The sequence below is a fragment of the Elephas maximus genome, chromosome 1 (genome assembly GCF_024166365.1).
Source record: "Elephas maximus indicus isolate mEleMax1 chromosome 1, mEleMax1 primary haplotype, whole genome shotgun sequence".
Classification (NCBI taxonomy): Eukaryota; Metazoa; Chordata; class Mammalia; order Proboscidea; family Elephantidae; genus Elephas; species Elephas maximus.
Genome location: NC_064819.1, coordinates 108,678,017 through 108,698,709, shown reverse-complemented (window position 1 = coordinate 108,698,709; position 20,693 = coordinate 108,678,017). Strand labels below are relative to the sequence as shown.

At 54.7% G+C, this 20,693-nt stretch overlaps 1 protein-coding gene across 4 annotated transcripts in view; it reads right to left on the bottom strand.

Annotated features, from left to right (window-relative positions):
• Positions 1 to 325: 325 nt before the first annotated feature.
• TMEM63B (transmembrane protein 63B) overlaps positions 326 to 20,693 on the bottom strand; it is a 27,411-nt gene continuing 7,043 nt past the window's right edge. For 3 of the 4 annotated variants that reach the window (XM_049893100.1, XM_049893090.1, XM_049893109.1), the window contains 23 exons: positions 20,016 to 20,198; positions 19,644 to 19,723; positions 19,362 to 19,400; positions 18,315 to 18,405; positions 16,648 to 16,685; positions 15,454 to 15,596; positions 15,313 to 15,364; positions 14,728 to 14,836; positions 13,938 to 14,008; positions 9,302 to 9,382; positions 8,709 to 8,832; positions 7,800 to 7,933; positions 7,528 to 7,665; positions 7,235 to 7,388; positions 6,010 to 6,116; positions 5,681 to 5,767; positions 5,357 to 5,422; positions 3,740 to 3,902; positions 3,047 to 3,152; positions 1,926 to 2,093; positions 1,546 to 1,661; positions 1,270 to 1,350; positions 326 to 1,008 (listed from right to left, as the gene is read on the bottom strand). In XM_049893100.1, the coding sequence (XP_049749057.1) occupies positions 817 to 1,008; positions 1,270 to 1,350; positions 1,546 to 1,661; positions 1,926 to 2,093; positions 3,047 to 3,152; positions 3,740 to 3,902; positions 5,357 to 5,422; positions 5,681 to 5,767; positions 6,010 to 6,116; positions 7,235 to 7,388; positions 7,528 to 7,665; positions 7,800 to 7,933; positions 8,709 to 8,832; positions 9,302 to 9,382; positions 13,938 to 14,008; positions 14,728 to 14,836; positions 15,313 to 15,364; positions 15,454 to 15,596; positions 16,648 to 16,685; positions 18,315 to 18,405; positions 19,362 to 19,400; positions 19,644 to 19,723; positions 20,016 to 20,174 (2,499 nt within the window). In that variant the 5' untranslated portion in view covers positions 20,175 to 20,198 and the 3' untranslated portion in view covers positions 326 to 816. Of the gene's footprint in view, positions 1,009 to 1,269; positions 1,351 to 1,545; positions 1,662 to 1,925; positions 2,094 to 3,046; positions 3,153 to 3,739; positions 3,903 to 5,356; positions 5,423 to 5,680; positions 5,768 to 6,009; positions 6,117 to 7,234; positions 7,389 to 7,527; positions 7,666 to 7,799; positions 7,934 to 8,708; positions 8,833 to 9,301; positions 9,383 to 13,937; positions 14,009 to 14,727; positions 14,837 to 15,312; positions 15,365 to 15,453; positions 15,597 to 16,647; positions 16,686 to 18,314; positions 18,406 to 19,361; positions 19,401 to 19,643; positions 19,724 to 20,015; positions 20,252 to 20,693 lie in introns of all 4 variants that reach the window. The other variant, XM_049893081.1, reaches the window with a different exon arrangement.

Here is a 20,693-nt window from a genome sequence, read left to right as displayed (position 1 = left end):
GACAGCCCCTTGAAGTATCTCCTGGGCCCCCCACTTGCTGCTTTCCCTCATGGAGAAACCAAGGCTCTGAGCATGATGTCCCTTGGCTAGGTCATGCAGGGACTCTGGACAGGCACTCCAGACTGACAGGAGGGTGCAGCGGCCCCAGTCCATGTGGCCAGGGCAGCAGCACAAATCAGGCACGTGCCCCAGAGCTTTTCTTTTCATTTTTATTTTAAAGGAAAAAAAAAAAAAAAAAAAAAAAAAACCCCAAAACAAAAAAAACAACAGTGCAAAAACCCATATTCCAGTGTCAGCCATGCCCACCCCCCACCCCCAGGTCACCCCCCTGGCTTGGGGCCTGGCTCTTCCTCCCACTCAGCACCCCCTCCCCTCTCATGCAACCTGTAGGGGCAGGAGGCTCCACTTCCCTGGACTGGCAGATCCCAGGGGGGACTTAGGGGAGGGTGGAACTGGGGAGCAGCCCCTTGATCTGCCTGCCACCCCAGGTCTCCAGCCATGGCACCAGGTACTCCTCTTGGCTCTCATTAACCCTTTCCTGGCTACATTACTAGCCTGGGGTGCAATGATCTAGGGAACTCCCTCCATACCCCTCTTTGCCCCGGGGCCGGCTCGGGGCTCTCCTCACTGAGGTTGGGGGACTCCCCCTTCTCCGTGGTGGGGGAGGGGGGCAAGATCCCCAGGTTTAAATACCTTTAATGAAAGCAAGGGGTTGGGGAGGAGGGGGCTTTAGATCTAATAAATTATTAGCGTTTTAGTGTCCATGGGGGTGGGGGTGGGGTGGGGGCAGGGGTGGCCACCAGGGCCCCCCTCCCCTTACTGGTGAATTTCATTCTCTATGAGGCTGTCCTCGCAAGACTGGAAGTCTGTGTCCGTGAGGCCATCGGGCGGCATCAGCAGCTCCTCATCTTGGGACGAGGATGATGGGGGCTCATCTCCCGAGCTCCCGGGACCCCCGTCCCCATCCCCGTCCACCTCTGAGTCCTGCAGCACCTGAGCGATGTATTTCTGAAGGAGGAGAAGAGGGGGGTGAGGTGAACAGTGGCTGCCCTTCAGTGGGTGACTGGGGTATCTCAGGGCCCTATGAGGACGGCAAAGAGGACAGGCCTGCAGAGGGAGGGGAGGCAGCCTTCCAGTGACCAGATCTCTCCCTGTTCCTGGGGTCTGGAATAGTCTCCTCCTTTGGGGGACTAATGGGACGCCATCTTTGGAGTTGGTGTGTCTCAATCGGACCGATTCCCACCCTCGGCCATGGGTTGGGGCACTCACCGCAGATTTGGGGACAGTGGCAGCAGTGGGGGGCCGTCCATTGCTCCTGGGATCCACGGTGTCTGTCTCCGTGTGCTCAATCTTGATGGGGCCAGAATGAGTCAGGGTGTACGGGGCATGCCCCTGCCCCCAGCCACATTCATGACCCCCATACCCTCCAGCTCTCGGCAGCCCTGCTGATCCAGCCTCACCCCTCGGCTCCCAACCACCACCCTCCACCCTCTGCGCTCCTTGAGCTTCCGTCCTGAGCCATCCCTGCCACCCCTTGCACCACACCTTGTAGTTGTGGGCACTGAGGTATTTGAAGTGTCCGAAGCAGACGTGGCAGAGACAGATGACGATGGTGATGACTAGGACCACGAACGTGAACATGGACGTGGGGGCCAGGAACCCTGGTGTGGGGGGAAAGAAAGGGGCTGCCACCTCTGCTGAGGTGCCTCCCAGGGGACTCGCCACCCCACTTCTACTATCTGAGTGCCATCTCCCGCCCTCCTAGCACCTACCCTGTGCTATCTGCAGCCTTGCCTGGGCCTCTCCCAGGCCCCTGCCTGAGACCCCGGCCATCACGGACCCTCTGTGGTCTGCTCTGCCTTGATGCTGGCTGGGGGCAGCCCCTCCCCACCACAGCTCCCCGAGGGTGGGTGGGCGGCCCTCACCGGTGCGCATGGTGGAGAAGAAGAGCAGCCAGAAGAGGCAGAGGATGGGTGCGGCCACCACCTGGTTCACAGCCCCCGAGTGGATTTTCTTGTCCAGCTTGGCCGGCAGGTAGGCGTAGTAGAGATTGTACCTGTCTACCAGGTGCTTCAGCAGCATGTACATGAGTCCTGGGGGACAGCCACATGGGCCTTGACCTTGGAACCAGTGCTGCTGGACAGCCGTGTGTCCATCCACAGGTTGTCCTGGTCCTTCCGAGATCACTGAAAGGTCGGCCTCCCTTCTCCTACCCCAGCCCCAGTTCAAGGAGGCATCCTCACAGAACTTCAGCTTCTTCTGGTTCAACCCCCATTCTGCAGCCCCTCACTAGAAATTCTATTAGAAATGCATTCATTTGGATCAATAAGCATTCTCTTGAAACCTATAGCCTTTTTCCTACCCCTGTCCCTAAACAGAAGAGCATAAGTTAGGTGATAAGTTCTATTTCCCTGGAGGCAGAGGGAACAGGAGTTTTTGAAGGAGGGTAGGGAGGTTAGTTTGGGAGTTGGGAGTGGAGCCTTCTATAATCAGGGAGGTTGGTTAAGGGGTTGGGATGTTATCAGGGGGAACAGCTGAAGACAAACTTGCTAACTTCTTCAGAAAGGGAGAAGACTGCCCATCACGCAGCTCAGCTATGGCAAGTATCTCAATGAGGAGCAAGGACCCATTCCCCCCTGGAATCCAAAGGCCTCTTCTGAGTTTATAGGGCTGTGGATGGTGTGCCCGTGGTGCCTGTGTAGGGGTGTGTGTGTGTGTGTTTTGTGTGTGTTCCTGAACAGGTTAGTGGGTATATCGTGTGTATTCAAGTATCCAGTTGGGTAGAGACAGTGGAGTACGGCCATGTTGGGGTGACTTTTCCCAGGGACCCAGCATACCAGCTGGGTCTAGCCTGTGCTGAGCTGGCTGTCTCCCTCCTCCCCCCAGGCCGGGCCCCAGACTGAGCCAGGGACTGGGCGGGAGGCCCGAGGAGCCGGGCTCCCAGCCGGGCCCTGTCCACTCAGGGTGGCCTGCCTTGCTAGCATGGAGTGGGTGAGGTCCTGGGTCCCCCCGAGCAGGGCCCAGGTCCCGGCGCGGCGGTGCCTACCGAAGGGCACGATGATGGGGCAGGTGATACTGTAGGTCATGACCACCGTGAAGACGCACATCATCCAGGCGTAGGCTGCGCCAAACTGGAACTCGTAGGCCTGATGCTGGGGGGGAGATGGGCAGGTGGAGACTGAGGGAGGGGAGGGGTAGGCTGGAAGGGGAACAAGGCCAGTGGGAAGGGGACGGGAGCCAGGAGCACAGCCATCAGGAAAAGGAACCTCATGTATAGGTAGGGAGGGCAGAGCAGATGGAGACATGGGCTGTGGCTGAAAGGGAGGTCAGGGAGGGAGCAGTGACGGGGGTGAGGAGGGGCCTTCAATGGGCTGGGCTGGTGGGTGGGAGGGAAGAGTCGCGTGGACATGGGAATGAGACGCCCAGAACCCCCTTGTGGGGTTAGAGCAGAGTTCCTAGGGACCCAGATCTTGCCCAATTCCCATCACAGAACACTAGACTATCAGAATGGACAGGACCCTTCTGGGTTATCTATGTCGACCCACTGCTGTACATATGGGGTAACTGAGGCCCCAGGTGGGAAGGGGTGGGCTCAGGGCCACACAGGTAGTAGAAGCCAAACTGGGGTCCCCAAGTTCCAGCCCACCCTGGGCCTCACACCCTAGCCTGACTACTGCTGTTTCTTGCTGGGCCCACAAGGGGGCGCTGTGCAGGACGCTGCTGCCCCAGGCAGCCATACCCGCTTCACGTTGCGCCTCTCGGCGGCCGAGCGCGCCAGGCAGAGCCGGATCATGTACATGAGCAGGCCTGGGATGCGTAACAGGTCCATGGCGTTGCCGATAAAAGCAGAGGCAATGACGTAGTTCACGAAGAAGGCGCCATTGTCCGGCAGGAACACGCACCTGCGGGCACCAGGTGCTCCAGTACTGCACCCTTGGGTGCCCGGTGTCCACCTGCCCATTGCTGGCCTAAGGGCACACCATGCCCTCACCCCCAACATGCCGTTCTCCATGTGGCCCCCCAGCCCAACCCCTCAAGCACCTGTGTCCAGTTGCCCCAGTGTGAACCCAGAAACAGACAGCAGAGTGTGAACAGACGCCTCCAAAGTAAGCCCCAGACACCCTTAGACTGCGAATGGGCACCCCGAGTGTGTGAGCCCAGAGGGAATCCTAGAATTCATGCCCCATAAAGACCCTGGGAGAGAGTGCTCGAGACCCTCAGGGCCACCAGAGTGCTCAGGAGAAGACTGCCTGAGATCTCCTTAGACAGTCCCGGTGAGACCACCAAAGATTCCCAGTGTGTGAGCCCCAGGAACACCCAGAAGCTTCCCCCCTTGGACTCCCCAGTGTGTGAGCCCCAGGAACACCCAGAAGCTTCCCCCCTTGGACTCCCCAGTGTGTGAGCCCCAGGAACACCCAGAAGCTTCCCCCCCCCGGACTTCCCAGTGTGTGAACCCCAGGAACACCCAGAAGCTTCCCCCCTGGACTCCCCAGAGTGTGAGCCCCAGGAACACCCAGAAGTTTCCCCCCTGGACTCCCCAGAGTGTGAGCCTCAGACACCTCCAGAACATAAGCTTCAGACCATCTTCAGAGGTCTGAACCTTTGCAGATACCCATGACACCCCAAGTGTGAGCCCAAGATGATCACAGATGGCCTAGAGCAAGACCCCACAGCTTGTGCCCATATATACAGCCATGGTATGTGCCTCCCAAAGCACCCTTGCAGGGATTCCCATAGAAGGTGGCCCATAAAGAACTCCACAATCACTTCTGGATAAGAGCCCGAGACGTTCCCAGACATATGCCTTATAAACACCCCAAAGTGTGAGACTCAGGGTCCCCACAGACTTTCCCAGAGTTGTGAGCCTAAGAGCCATCCATAGATACCCAAAAGTGTGAGCTCCAGAGACCTTTAGTGACACCTCTAGGACCCCCAAGTCACTCCCAAAGTATGAGCTCAGATCCCACTACAGATACCTCCCCAAACCCTTCCCCCCAAGTGAAATTCCAGAGGCTCCTATAGTTAGTCCCAGAATATGAGCCCCAGAGACCCCCACAGAAACACCTTAAGTGTGGGCCCCAGGGCCCCAAACACACTGTGAAGGTGAGCTTCAGAATCCAGAGATGTTCCCAGAGATGGGCCCCAACACAGACCCCAGGGATGCCCCCCATGTATACACCCAAGACACCCTGCATGTGGCTTCCTTTGAGATGACGGGTCAGGCCTGGAGTGGAAGCTCTTCCTCCCCATCCCAGGGCTTGAAGCTTTGCTGCTGCCTCCCAGGGGGCTAGCAGTGTCCCCAGGCAAGCCCACTCCTGCCATCTGGACCCTTCCCCTGGGGGCCCTGGTGACTCACTCAAACCGAACAGCCGCCTCAGCCAAGAATTTCTTGTCAAAGAGCCACCGGAAGAAGAGGTCCAGGCTGGAGGGGAGAAGAGGTGGGGTGAGGAGCCAGAATGGCCCAGAACGCTGGGGTTCGGGGGAACCTCTGGGGAAGTCCCCCAGATGTGGGGCAGGTAACTCAGATGTCTGAGCATGTCCAGGCTTCTGGTCTTGTGCCCCTTGCTCTGTGGGGGAGGTGGGGAAGGGAAGGAGCAGAGGGGAGCCTGGCTGCCCCTTCTCCCTGCACCCAGCAGTGAACCCCCACGACCTGGCTTCTGTCCCATCCCCCGGAACTCACCTGCTCAGCCCCAGCGAGGGCAGGAGCAGTACCATGAAGATGAGGAAGGTGTAGCACTTGTGCATGGTGGTCCTGTTCTCTCCGGAGCTGTGGGGCAGGGGGGACGGGGCAGAGGTCAGGTCAGCCTGGCCACATGCCTGCTCCCGCATCAGTGCGGGCCCCCAGGAAAAGTGCGCTTCCCAAGGTGAGGATGCTGGGTACCATCCCTCCTCTGCCCACTCTGGAACTGCCCGGAGCAGGGACCCTAAAGGGACAGAGAGCTGTCCAGTGGGGATGGGGCTACATCTAGGAGAGGTCACAGTGAGGCACGGGGTGTGGGGGTGTCTCACCGTGTCCAGTGGGCTTCAAAGAAGGCAGAGTAGTAGACGATGGTGGGGAGCAGGGCCGAGAAGCACCACAGCAGCAGGGTGGGGAAGAACTGGGTGATGATGGGGTTCTGCAGGAGGGGCACAAGGTGGGGGCAGTCTAGCAGGTTATTTGCCTTGCTTACCCACCCTCTCCCCCACTGAGCTCTGGGTCCCATGGCTCCCAGGGCCTCATATCAGAGGTCCAGAACATCTGGGAGGTCAGGGGTGAGGGTGGGGACCAGGGTGTCAACCCCAGGGTGAATAACTGTAACAGTATTAAGGGCATACCTACTGATCATATACTTTGTATGTACCGTTTCTCAAAACAATGACATTACCTCATTTTAAAATGCCTAAGCTGAGACAAAAGAGATTCAATAGCTTACCCAGCCAGTAAGCAGTAGGGTGGGGATTTGAACCTAGGCAGTCTGGGTAGTATCTGTTAGGCTATCATCACTCAGTGATTTTCCCACTGTGTTCCTCTGAACTGTGAGGATCCAGGGAGGTATGCTGTGTGTGGCAGGAGGGGTGAGGGGGGACAGGCAGAAGTGGCTCCCATCCTACTGCATCTGGGCAGCCTTGCTTTTCCATGTTGGGTGTCATGTAAGATGCCTTACAAAAAAGGGGTCAGAATCTAAGTTAGCAAGCCAATGATCTAGTCTAAACCTCCCATTTTTCAGTTGGAGAAATGGAGAGATGAAGGGAAGGGACTTATCTGAGGTCACGTGGCCAATCAAGGCTGACCAGGCTCTTTTTCTTCCCTGGATATCTGTTGTTAATTGCTGTTGAGTTGATTCTGACTCATGGCAACCCCATGCGTGCAGAGTAGAACTGCCCCATAGGGTTTTGAAGGCCGTCACCTTTCAGAAGCACATTGCCAGGCCTGTCTTCCAAGGTGCCTCTGGGTGGGTTTGAACCACCAACCTTTCAGCTAATAGCTGAGCACTTAACCGTTTGAGCCACCCAGGGACTCTTGGATGTTTCTCTAGGTGTGTACAAAGCCAATGCGGGAAGGTGATGGTGAGCCCAAGGGTTGAAAGCCCCAGGTCCTGTGGGAGCACCTTGGTGGGGCTGGGGCTAGACCAAGGAGAACAGGAGCCAGGATGGGCAGGGTGTGCTCTGGTTTTCCTGCTGGAAGACGGAGTTGGGGCCTGGTATCTGTGTTGTGACAGTGTAGGGGGTGTGGGGGGCGGGGCATGGGCCTCACGTTGAGGTACTCCACGGGCTTCGTGACATTGAACTTGTCCATGGTGGTGATGATGATGGCCGGGGTGGTGAGGAAGAAGAGGAGGATGAAGAGGACGACATTGATGACCAGGCAGCGCAGCCACCAGATGAAGCCTCGGATAGAGAGGTGCTCCCTGGAGAGGCAGAGAGGAGGTCGCCCGAGGAACAAGGGCCTGACTCGTCCCCATCAACTTCCCTGTCCCCCCATCCACCCACTGGAGCCCACCCCAGGTCCCACCTGGCCTGCCCCTGCTACCCCCACTGTTCACTCACCAGTAGATGTTCTGGGGGTCGGGGGCATAGGACACAGTCCAGTTGGAGATATGCAGGGATTCACTGCAGGATGAGGAGCGCGGCTCCCCACGGCAGGCACAGCCCTGGCACTTACACACGTTGAAGTCCTTCAGGATGCTGGTGGGTGGGCACTGGGTTACTGTGGTACCAGCCGGAGCCCCACTGCCAACGGCTGCTGGTGAGCGCAGGGGCCTGGGAGCCCCAACAGCTGGGGGCAAGGGCCGGGGAGGGCAGGTGGGGTGGGGGCTCACATGGCGGTGATGGTCTCATTGTGGAAGGTGACAAAGGCCATGCCAAGAGGCTTCTCGTTCACCTTCTCCTTCTCCCGCTTGTAGTCCTCCTTCAGCTTCTGCTCCAGCTTTGTGTAGTACTCAATGGCCTCCACCTGCCAAGGGTGGGCGTGGGCAGGGCTCATGCCTGTGGCACCCAGCTGACACTTATCCAGAGCTCACTCTATGCCGGGCGCTGCTCTAAGCTCTTTTATATGTATCAACTCCCTTCATCCTCACAGCAACCCTATAAGGTAGGGGCAATAAGCCCCATTTTTTTGCTGTTGTTGTTAGGTGCTGTCTCGTTCATTTTTGACTCATAGCAACCCCATGTGACAGAGCAGAACTGGCCCATAGAGTTTTCTTGGCTGTATTCATGGCAGCAGATCGTCAGGTCTTTTTCCTGTAGAGCTGCTGGATGGGTTCAAACTGCCCAGTCTTTGGGTTACCAGTCAAGTCACGAGGGCTCCTTAGCCCCATTCAACAGAAGAGGAAACTGAGGCACAGAGCAGTTAAGAAACTTGTCCAGGGTCACACAGCTAGTAAGTCCAGCACAATGCTGTCCCTTGGCTGACCTCCTGTGTTTCGGGGTTTGAATATTTGGTCACTGTGCGGACAGGGGAACTGGGGCTTCAAGGACTACAAGGACAGGTGGGACTCCCTGAGGGAGGGGCTGTAACCTGCTCCCCTCCAGGCCCCAGCCTTGCCTTCTCTGGGAGTCTATCTGCATATGGGTGTTTCTGTACAAGGCCTGCTTGTGTGTGTTTGTTCCTGGGGCTGTGGGACAGGGCTCCACCATGGGAAACGTCCATCTGTATGCTGTGACCTGTCTCCCCTGGACCTGTCCGACTCCTTCCCAGGCTCATGTGGCATGTCCAGCCCACATCATACCTGCTCACAGCCGCGCACCACACAGCAGCAGAGGTGGCCACAGGGCTTCGGGTTGATCATGGTGGGGACATTCTCCTTGCTCTGCAGGTTTGTGAAGTAGAGCTTTCCCCGCTCGGCCTTCTTCCTGCAGGACCCAGGTGCCTAGTTACCCACCACCCAGCCAGGGCTGCTTCTGGGTGGGAGGATGGCAGGGAGCCCAGCCTGGGGGTCATCTAGTCTGCTCCCCGAGGACAGGGGCTATCTTGTTATTCTTGGATTTGTTTAGGATGCATGATTCAGACACACCCCCAGCCCAGGGTCTCCCTAGTCATCCCCTGCGGTCCAGAAGTTCATCCTATTGTCTGCCCTGAATTTCTCATGGTGTAACTGAAGAAGAGTATGTGCTCAGATGGGGTGGGGACTTAGGTCTCCTCCTCTTGCAACAAATTAACACCCAGGCCTTGTTCTTTCCGGAGCTGAATTAACAGGCATTCCATAGGTGGAATTTAATACCAAATGCTCTGGGAAAAACCTGAAAGGGGAACCAGGCTCCTTTGTGGCAGCGAGGACACCCTCCACCATGGGCAGGGCCCCTTGGGTATAGCCCTCATTACCTCTCCGCATCCAGGAACATAAGGCGAGCCACGTTGTAACATGGGCGGGCTTCAAGAACCGTGCAGTTGGGGTAGGCCTCCCTGAAACACAGCACCCCCATCACCTCCTGCAGGGACCCTGCTCACCTGCCCCTGACTTTCATCCATGACCCTATGACCTGTAAAACACGCATTCCTAATCTGCATTCCTTTATCCTACAAAAATGAGAGCTCCCCAAGAACAGACTTTGAAATTTCTCCCCATGCCTATGTGAGTGGGGAGAGTGTGCCTGTACGCATGAGGGGCTGTGGGTGAGCTGACGCCTGGGTACATGAGTACACACTGGCATGGAGGTGGTGAAGCCAAGGCTGCATCTGACCGTGCCTAGGCCTGTGAACTTCAAGTTGAGGGAAACTATCCAATCATAGGCTGTCCCCTTAACCCTGTTCCAGAAGTTCTGGCCACAGTCCATCACTTAGCCTTGACCACAGACTGACCCCAAGTAATGATCACTAATCGATCCCCAGCCTACAGAATGATCTCTGACCCTGTCTAAAGACTGACCAGAATTGATCCTGAACCTTGACCTGAGACTGAACTTCAACCCTGGCCAGAGACTGACCCTTAATTGACCTCTCTCCAAAACCTGAGATCTGCTCTAACCCTGACCTGAGATTGACCCCAACCTTAACTTGAGACTGACCCATGTTTAATCTGACCAGGCAGCCTGTCCAGGCGCACCAGGACCCGTACTTGGCAGGGCTGGAGGGATGCTTGCTGGCTGAGTGAAGAAACAGTTATTTTTCAATTCTGACTACATACTGCTCCTTAATCCTAACATAGGCTGAGTCCCCATCTTTTTATTTTTAATGAAGGATCACTAAGTATTAAAGATATGTGAGATATGGTTCCAAAGTAGCAAGGCAGACCTCATAAACCCATGAGAATTTAGAAACTTCAGTCTTAGATGGGGCTTTGTAAACATACTTCCCAGGAGGTTGACCTTTCCCCTGACACTATCGTTGCTCAGACCATTGTAGGTTTCCTCTTTGGAAAGGCCTTCAGCCCCTGTGACAATCTGAGCCCTCCTTCTTACCAGATTAAACCAAAAAAAACCTTGTTGCTGTCAAGTTGGTTCCGATTCATGTTGACCCACGTGTGTCAGGGTACAACAATGCTCCATGTGTTTTCCAATGGCTAAGACCTTTTGGAAGCAGATTGCCAAGCCTTTCTTCCATGGTGGCCCTGGGTAGATTCGGACCACCAAACTTTTGGTTAGTCAAAGAGCACAAACCATGTGCACCACCTAGGAATCTCTTACCAGACTAATCCCTACTTAATCCCAACCACACAAGGCCTCTGATTTTGTACACTGGATATCCCTAATTATGCTGAGACAGTCCTCCAAACCAAACAGACCCTGGATCTGGACCACGTGGTTTTTATTGTTGTTAGGTATCACTGAGTCAGTTGTGAGTCATAGCGACCCTGTGTACAACAGAGTAAAACACTACCCGGACCTGTGCTATCCTCATGATTGTTGTTATGCCTGAGCCCATTGTTGCAGCCACTGTGTTAATCCATCTCGTTGAGGGTCTTCCTCTTTTTCGCTGAAACTCCACTTTACCAAGCATGATGTCTTTCTCCAGGGACTGATCCCTCCTGATTACATGTCCAAAGTATGTGAGACAAAGTCTTGCCATCCTCGCTTCTAAGGAGCATTCTGGTTGTACTTCTTCTAAGACAGATTTGTTCGTTCTTTTGGCAGTCCGTGGTATATTCAATATTCTTCTCCAACACCACAACTCAAAGGTGTCAATTCTTCTTCTGTCTTCCTTATTCATTGTCCAGCTTTCTCATGAATATGAGGCAATTGAAAACACCATGGCTTGGGTCAGGGACATCTTAGTCTTCAAGGTGACACCCTTGCTTTTTAATACTTTAAAGAGGTCTTTTGCAACAGATTTGCCCAATGCAATGCATTGTTTGATTCGTTGACTGCTGTTTCCATGGGTGTCAACTGTGGATCCAAGTAAAATGAAATCCTTCACAACTTCAATATTTTCTCCACTTATCATGATGTTGCTTATCGGTCCAGTTGTGAGGATTTTTGTTTTCTTTATGGACCTGGACTGCAGGCCTTACCTAATACTGGCAAATAGCCAAGGAACTCCACGAGGACAAGGGCTGCAACTTACTCATGGCTGTATACCTGGACCTGGCCCAATAGCTCGCACACAGGAGGTGTTCAATAAACATATGCTGAATGAATAACTAGGTGGTGTCCGGCTACAACTGGTGACCGCCCTGACAGGGAACACTACAGAGAACCCCTGAGGGAGCAGGAGCACAGTGGGATGAAGAACTCAAATTCTCAGAAAAAGACCAGACTTAATGGTCTGACTGAGACTAGAAGGGTCCCGGAGGTCACGGTCCCCAGACCTTCTGTTAGCCCAAGACGGGAACCATTCCCAAAGCCAACTCTTCAGACAGGGATTGGACTGGACTATGGGATAGAAAAATGATACTGGTGAGGAGTGAGCTTCTTGGCTCAAGTAGACACATGAGACTATATGGGCAGCTCCTGTCTGGGGGGGGAGATGAGAGGGCAGAGGGGGTCAGAGGCTAGCCAAATGGGCACAAAAATAGAGAGAAGGAGTGTGCTGTCTCATTTGGGGGAGAGAAACTATGAGTATAGAGCAAGGTGTATATAATTTTTATATGAGAGACTAACTTGATTTGCAAACTTTCACTTAAAGCACAATAAAAATTTAAAAAAAGAAAAAAAAGCTGAATGAATGGATCAGTGAAATGACTATTCCATAATACCCCACAGATCCCGAAAACTCTAATTAGTATTCTCCCCTACTCCTGTTTATAGGCTGACCACTAATTTTAGTCACAGATCATTTCCTAAACAAATTCACAGACCACCCATTTAAACAGACCATCAGGACAGTGAGCTCCCCAAGGACACCAGTCAGTCTGGTTCTTCTTGGTCTCCTGGCAGAAGGTGCACAACACAGTGTGTAAATGAATGGAGCACTGACTAGCAGGTCTCTGCTCAAATGTCACCCTGTCAGGGGCCCATCCTGCCCACCTTATCTGACATAGTGACCCTTCCTGACTACTCTCACCCTGCCCCTGACCCAGTTCTGATTTTCTTCTTAGGGCCTATCTCCACTTGACATAGTATCTATTACTGGTTCAATTGTTCATTGTTTGTACACCTCTCTCCCCTGCAAGAACGTAAGCAAAAGGAGGGCAGCAGCTTTGTCTTTGTTTGCTTACTGCTGTATCCCCAGCTTCTACTCCGTACAGGCACATAATAGATGCTCCAATAGATATTTGTTATTAAATGAATAGATCTCAGTACAAACTGACAGCTGATTCCAACTGGATGGTAATATTAAGATCTCACCTAATTCTGAGCACACACTGTCCTTGATCCTGACCCAGCCCCTAATGCTGATCACAGCTTGAACCCCCAGTACGATCTCAAATGGTTCTCTCATACTGATGAAGGATAACCTGATTTTGACTACCGTTCTGTAAACTGTATAAAAGCAGGACCTGTGTCTAATGCATGTCAAATAAACGAGTATTCATCCATTAAATGCTGGTAACAAACTGATCCTTAATTCTGTTACATGAGGGGCCTAGGATCTGATCCTGCCCAAACACTATCCCTGACCGTATCATGTATGTCCTGATCCAGGACAATGACTGATCTCTGATCCAGGCAAGCTGACAGCTGATCTGGACCATCGACTGAGCCCTAATCCTGACCATAGGCTGAGCCGTGGTTCTGACCTCAGACCACAAATGTCCCTTATCATGACCACTGACCAACTCCTAATTCTGACCCCAAACTGCCCAATGACATGACCTTAGGTCAATCTCTGATCAGATCCCGGACTGCTCCTAAGGCTGACTACCATACTATGAACCCCTTGAGAGATAGTGTCAGGGCCCTCCCCCTACCTAGGTGACTTATGGCTAATGGCACTTGAGAAAGTTTGCTGAGGGAACAGATGAATGCGTGGTGGGATCCCATCCCCCTTGATGGTCTTTTCCTTCTGACTTCATCCCTCCTCCTCCTCCCCATGAACTCTGCCCCAAGAGGCACCCTGGCCATGGGGCAAGCAGATGAGTTCTCCCTTTGCCTCTTGGGGTTTCCTCCCTTTTCTCCAGTTTCTGGCCACCTTACAATCTGGGGTGTATGTTCCCCTCTCTCCTAAGACAGCATTCCAGAGCAGAAAAGAACCTCTGAGAATATCTAGCCCAGCTTCTCCTGGACTCCTTGAGAACACTGAGAGCCACAGAACTTTTCCCTGCCATGTCTGCACATGAACCCCAGAATGTCACATACAATTTTGACGAAGACATACGTCTCAAAGGGCCCATGGACCCTGAGTCAATAACCCATGGCCTAGTCCACTCCAGAAGGAAGAGGAAGCCTTAAAGTATTTCTAGTATTTCTACTGTTTCTCAACAGGCCTACCACCCAGCCCAAGTGCTAGACCACTTCGGAGTCAGAGTTCCTACTTAGTCCAACCTCCTCCCTCCCCCTGTAACCCTGCACCTCCAAGTTGAGGAGTGTGAGGGTGTTCCTGGGGCTGGAATATGAGCAAGGGGGCGAGGGTGCTTACTCACTCAAAGTGCTTCTTGATCTTTTCTGACTCTGCATATTTGGAGATTCCATTGATAAAGAGAGTCCGCTTCACCTGGGTGACAGGGGAGTGGGCTTGTCTTCCTGAGGCTTGACCCCAGAGGATGAGGGAGGGGCTGTGGGAGGATGCTGTGTTTTGAGGGATGGGGAGTGGGATGAACACAGAGGAGATGACAGGGGTGGGAGGAGGCCTCAAGGGTAAGCCAGGTCCGAGGGAAAGTGGGTGAAGAGTTTCTAACAGAAATCAGGCAGCAAGCTTAATGAATGAGCCATCTGGTCTCTTGTTCTCTGAGGGGTTTAGTGGGGGACTGGAAGAGGTACTCTCAGATCCTTAGACACGAGCTCCCAGAGAAGGGGCCATGTCTGACTTCACTCTTGTGAGGCTCCAGGACCCAGCACAGTGCTGGCAGGGAGCAGGCATTCAGTACTGGCTAGGTGAATGAATGTAGAAGGGGAGGGAATAATCAAAATCATCACATCGACCGCAGCTAATGTTTACTGAGTGCCAGGCACAGCATGGGGGGTTTCCACATGTTGCCTCACTTCACCATTCCCAACAACTTTAAGAGAGGTACTGTTGTGATTCCACTTTACAGATGAGAAAACTGAGGCTTGAAGAGCTTATGTAACTTGCTCAAGGTTCCACAGCTGAGCTGCTATGGCAGGATTCAAACCCAGCTGGCCTAACTCTGGAGCTGAGGCAAGAGGGGCCTGGAAGGGAGGGAAGAGGCTGGGAGGCTGGGGATGTGGAGGACCTGGGCTCCGCCCACTCACCAGGTCGTCCTCCTTGTACCGCATCTTGGAGGTGTGTCTGCGCATGCTGTAGACGGTGAGCAGCAGGTACAGGAAGGCGAAGGAGGTGTGTAGCCATAGCAGGTTGTTCCTGGGGGAGTGCAGGGAGGCACATGGTGGCCACTGGGGCTGGAAACACACTCAGATGCCCCCAACTTCCTGGTGATAAACCCTCGCTATAGGGCCCCTCTACTACCACCTGTCTTCAGGCACTGAGCCTTATGTCCCACATCCCTCCAGAGGCCAAGATTGCTCCATTCCAACTGGAATGTCCCTGAGAGGACCTCTCTCCCTGTCCTACTTGCTGGCTACACTGTCCTCCAGCTGCCCCCAGCCAGCCCTCCCGGCCCAAAGTTACACCCACCCCCTCTTCATTATGCTATCATCCTGGGGATCCTCATTAGGGATCTACCCCTTCTGCCTCCAACCTAAACCCTCAGGGACCCAAAGCCCTCTCTGCAGTCTCAGTCACTCCTCTCCTGGACATAACCCCTTGCCTCTCCTCCCTGTTATGGCCCAGACTTTGGCTGCGGACCTCAGTCACATGGACCACTTTCCCAGCCTTACCCTGATTTCAAGTTGGCAATGGTGGTTCTCCCAAAGCTGTAGGCATTGTTCTCTAGGGGGTGGGAGGAGGGAAAGGATCAGGGCACGTCTGGTCCTGCGCTCTCCTGTCCCCGCCCCGCTCCCACCCTGGTCCTCACTGACCCAGCAGGTCCCCTGAGAAGTTGACAGGCAGCACGATGCCCACAGAGAGGACACCCACGACAACCAGCAGCCCGATGATGTGCCGCTGGAAGGACAGGTAGTGCACGGCATCACCCCCACATTTGTCCCGGATCTCATCATCCCTGCAGGCAGGGAGCACAGAGGTAAAGGCCAGGTGGAGAGGGGCCACAACGTGCCTATCCTTACCCATCCTGCGCCCCCTCCACCCTAGCCCCTGCCCACTGGCAGCAGTAAGGGGTTGAAATGGTATCTGTCCCCTATTTTCTGGGAGGGGAGGGAGGAAAGGGGGTGGACTGGAGGGAGAAGGCAAGAGATAAGAGAGAGAAAGAAAAGAAAGAAGGAAGGAAAGAGGGAGGGAGGAAAGAAGGGAAGAAGGAAAGAAAAAGGGAGGGAGAGAGGAAGGAAGGAAAGAGGGAAGGAGGAAGGAAGGAAAGAGGGAGGGAAGGAGAAGGAAAGAAGGAAGGAAAGGGAATAAAGGAGGGAGACTGGAGAGGGAGGAAGGGGAGGAAGAAACATGGAGAATAGAGAAGGGAAGGGAAAAGAGAAAGACCTGAAAAGGGAGGAAGTGGAGGGAGGAGGACTCAAAGGAGGAGGGAGGATGGGGGTCCAGGGAAGAAGCAGCACTTTAGGGGTGCTGGGTGGGCTTGGCGTGGCAAAGCCCGGGAGACTTGGGGAGGGCCCTGGGGGCCAGGGGGAGTGGGCTGTGGCGGTGCTGACCTGTCCGAGCTTCCTGCCTCTCTCAGCGCTCACTGCCTGCCTGCCGGACTCTGGCTCGGTCTCCTGAGTTCTGCCTGCTGGGCTCTGCTCCTGCCTGTGGCTGGCTGGCTGCTTCCAGCCTGATTGCTGCCCCCACCCGCTGGCTGCACGGAGGAGGCTCTGGGTGGGGGCTCCAGCCCCTGCTCTCAAGGAGGGGCAGGGGCAGGGAGAGATGAGGGCAGAGCTGGCCTCCCAGGCAAGGTCACAGAAGAGACTGGGGCAAGTGAGCATTGAGGGGACAGCACAGGCTGGGGCCCCCAGGCCCTGGCCTCCTGGAGTAAGGAAGAGGGTGCTGGGCTGGCTAGGAGCGCTAAGGCCCTCAAAGCTGCTGGCTTCTGCATTTTGTAGGGAGATGACAGGCTCTGAAGTTTCTCTCTGTTTCTCTCTTTCTTTAGAGCTTGAAGACTGTTCACTTACTTTATCCTGAAGATGGCTGTCAGCCAGGAACAGAAACCCTGGGGAGACAGAGGGCTATCAGCTGGAGCCCCTATCCTGCCAGCCTCAACCTCCCTCCCCAAGTCTCACCCACCCATGCTCACAATTACTCCTAGGCTGTGGCTCACTTTGGCATAGCACCCCCTCCAAAATCATACCCAGGAACAAGCTCATGAGGGGAGGAGAAGGAAGGGGAGGCAAAGTCCCAGGCTTCAAAGAAGAAAAAGGACCAATGACAAGCTGGTTATCTGTAGACCCTCAGTCTCAAGCCATAGAGCCCTGCAAATACCCAATGGGGCAGCAGAACTGGAAGGAAGTTCTACAGTTGTGTGGGCTAGGTTAAGAATGGGTGGGTTTTGGGCTTCTAGAAGGGAGGTAGGGACCCCCAGACCTCCAGATGACTGAAAGCAGAGGGTGGGTCTCAATACCCATGTTTCTGCCACCTATCTGGGAGGGTCTGCTACACAAGGCCACTGTGAGCTGCAAGCTCCCCCCTGCCAGCCCCCAGGTCTGCCTCAGGCAGGGACCAGCAGGAGAGTTGGGTGTGGGGGGAGGGCCAGGCAGAACCCTCTCCTAGCCTCCTACCAGGAGAAGTTCAGGCTAGCACAGGATGGGGGAGAAAGGTGCCCTTCAGCCAAGCTGCAGGACTATGTAGCCTGCTGCCAACATCACCTGAAACTGGGGACCATTACACACCTCTGGCTGGCGGGATGCTACCTTTGTCTTGCCGCTTACCAGCAGGAGTTCAACTCAGGAAGCCGACCACCTTCTTTTGCTGGGGCTGTTATGGGAGCTGCAAGGGCCCCCAGCCTTAGCCGGGCTAATCAGGGCCACCCCAGGGTCTGAGGATTTGGGTTCTCACCTGAGAACCTGAGCAGGGTTCTCACCCTCACAGAGTGTTAGGGACAAGGCAGGTAACACCAGTGTGTAAGGCTTGATGTGAAAGGGAGTAGTGGGGACTGCTGTGACCACCATGGATATGCCGTGTCTAAAGGGGCTGCAACCACTCAGCTCTGATCCATAAGCACGTCAACTGGCCCCACACAACCAAGGGCAACGAGTCTGCAACCTTTGAGCAACACAATGGATTTTCTATGTTTTGCTAAGCAGGGTTGGAAGGTTCATTATTATTTCTTTAAAACCATGTCTAAGGAAAAGGTGTCCTTAAGATCAATCAGAGGAGCCCTGGTAGCACAATGGTTAAGTGCTTGGCTGCTAACCAAAAGGCTGGCAGTTTTAACCCACCCAGCAGCTCCATGGGAGAAAGACCTGTCCATCTGGTTCCATAAAGATTACAGCTTAGAAAACCCTATGGGGCAGTTCTACTCTGTTACGTGGGGCCGCTAGGAGTAGGAAGTGACTTGACAACACCCAACAACAACAGGGTTAATCAGCAGATGTGGGCATGGAACTCTACTGTGTCAAACAACGTTTGGAATTCCCAGATGTTGGGTCACACTCATTTAGAGGCTGTGACATGTTGGACAGGAGGCAGGAGTTCCAGGTCTGGTGGTTTGTGGATCTTAGACAAGTCACTCCCCTGTCGAACAGAAGGCCACCCCAGCATCCCTGACTCCGTATCACTGGAAGTTAGAGGTTGCTGAGCCCACTTGCCCTGGAGGAGAAGGGAGTGTGAAGAGGGCACTCACATTGTCCCTTTGGTCAAAGTCAACGGAGCTGGAGACAGATGTGAGACGCTCATACCGGTCATGACTATCCCCGTGCATAGCTGAGGCCACACTGGGGGTGAGGAGATGAGAGATCAGAGTTCTTGGTGAGTCTGAGCCCCTGGGGGCAGGGATGAAGTGGGGAGGTTCCCACTCTTGAGCTCCAGGGATACAGAAAGGCACAGAAAAGCGCAGAGGCTGAAGCGAGGAGGAATGCCTGCCCTCTACCCTGCCCCCCTCAAATATCCCTTTTCCCTTCAGGGGAACCTGGGACCTGACACTAGGCAGCCTTAAGGAATGAGGGTATCTTCATTATCTTCTCTACAGAAGTTGAAGCAGGAACACTAAAGGGCCCTGAAGTTCTGGACTTGACCACCAGAGGGCGCAACAAACACAATATTAAGCAAAGGGCCATGAGGAGATGGAAAGGAGGTACTGGGAGAATCCTGGAGAGGTTGGGGGAGAAAGGGGCCGTCTCCAGGTTGGGCTCCTAGCCTCCCTCTTCCCTGACTCCAGCAGTTGTTGCAAATCCAGCTCCAGTTCTATAGACAGAGACCACAATATAACATAAAGGGCCAGACTGGGGCCTCCTCGGGCAGCCCCCCTCCTGGCCTCCAGAAGAGGTGAGCAGGGAAGCCTGAAATATGAAGAGCTAGCTATTAGGGGGAGGGAAACCACGGTGATGCTCAGTGGTTTGTCTCTGCTGCTAATGGGATAATTGTGCTGTACTTCCTTGAGGATGGCCCCTTCCCTCCAGCCAACCAGGGCCAGAAGCGCTGGGGCACACAGGGAGGGATTTTTCCCAGACACAGAGCCAGAGGGAGAGATGAAGGGGGAGGGGGAGGCAAAGACAAGTTGGGGAGCCCCTTGCCCTGCAAAGCACACCGCCTGCGTTAATCCAAAACATGAGCCTGCAGATGAGAAAACTGCAAAGAGAAACCAGCAACTTGGCAGGAAGAAAAGAGAAGCATTAGAGAAGAAAAGGAAAAGGTGGTTTAGTAGGGATCAGGGGGCGGGTGCCCCACATACTATTCCTGCTCCACTCGGTCCCTCTCCTGCCGCCGGAGCCTGGGGACAGAGAACAGACAGGGTTAGCAAGGGTGGCGGAAAGTCCCTGAGGACTGGCAAGGGGCAGTGTCCCAACTAAGGGCCCTGCATGCCCCCATGCCTGCTCCTCCAGGACTGGTCCCTCTTCATCCCCCTAAGAAAGGGGGATGAGTGAGGGCTGGCTCTTTCCTATCCTTGAGGAGGACTGTGGAACAAGGGGTGTTGTACATGTGTAGGGATAGGAAAAGGGCCCCAGAGCCTTACCTGTCTGCATCTGTCACCAAGGCCAGCCGCCCATAGTCCCAGGCCACCTTCCGAAGGATAGAGAATAAGAAGAGCAGTGCCTGAGGGAAGAGGGGGTGGTTGGCAGGGGGAGAGGCTACCACCCACGGGGCTGGCCGTGGGGTGTGGGGGCAAAGGGGCAAGAATCTTGTCTTAGAAGGGGCTGATCCTGGCTTGGGTGAATGGCCAGAGGCTAGGCTTGGGCTAGGGTTTGGTGTCTGGTTGGTAGGGGTTCTCCCTGCTGTTAAGCCTAGGGAGTCAGGGTCAGATAGGAGAGTGGTAGGACTAGAGATCTTTGTCATGTATATACAGCGTGTGGGTGCCAGGGGTGGGGGGTGGCATGTGAACACTCACAAGGAAGCACATGAAGTCGAGAGCCAGCACGGTGGGAACACCCCCGAAGGGCAGGCCCTGCAGGACAGTGCTGCGGATACGGGCGCTGTAGCAGTAGTCCTTGGGGTTGCTGTTGTTGAGGGCCGTGGTGCCCAGTGTGGCCAGCAGGAAGGGCAGCATGGCTGCTACTGCCGCATGGTCCTCCTGGGCAGAGGGCAGAGTGATCAGCGGGCTCACCCCCATCCTCCTCATGGTCCCTGCAGGGTGGGTGTGGGGTTGGGGGGCAGTGAGGGCTGATCCCCAGGCTGCCTGAGTAGGTAGAAGCTCTGGCCTACAGAGATAAGGGCTTGGGGAGGAGAGGGCTGAGTCATGTGGATTTACTTCCATGGCCCCAGGCTGTGGCCCCACCCTGGGCCTGGGAGAATTTGGCCCAGATGCTAGGCTGGGCCTGGACTGGGGAGACCACTTCCTCAAAGCTGGAAGTTGTCTGTGCTTCTCTATCATTCCCCCCCACCCCCCATATACAAACACACACACACTTTCTTTCTCTCTGTCTCTGGCAGGGGGCAGGGCTGAGCCTAAGGGAAGATGGGAGGGGTCTTAAGCCTGAAGATTTGGGGCTAAGAGGAAGGGCCCCCAGGCTGGGGGATGATGGGTCAGGAGCAGCTGCCTCATCATAATCTCTACCCTATTAGAAAA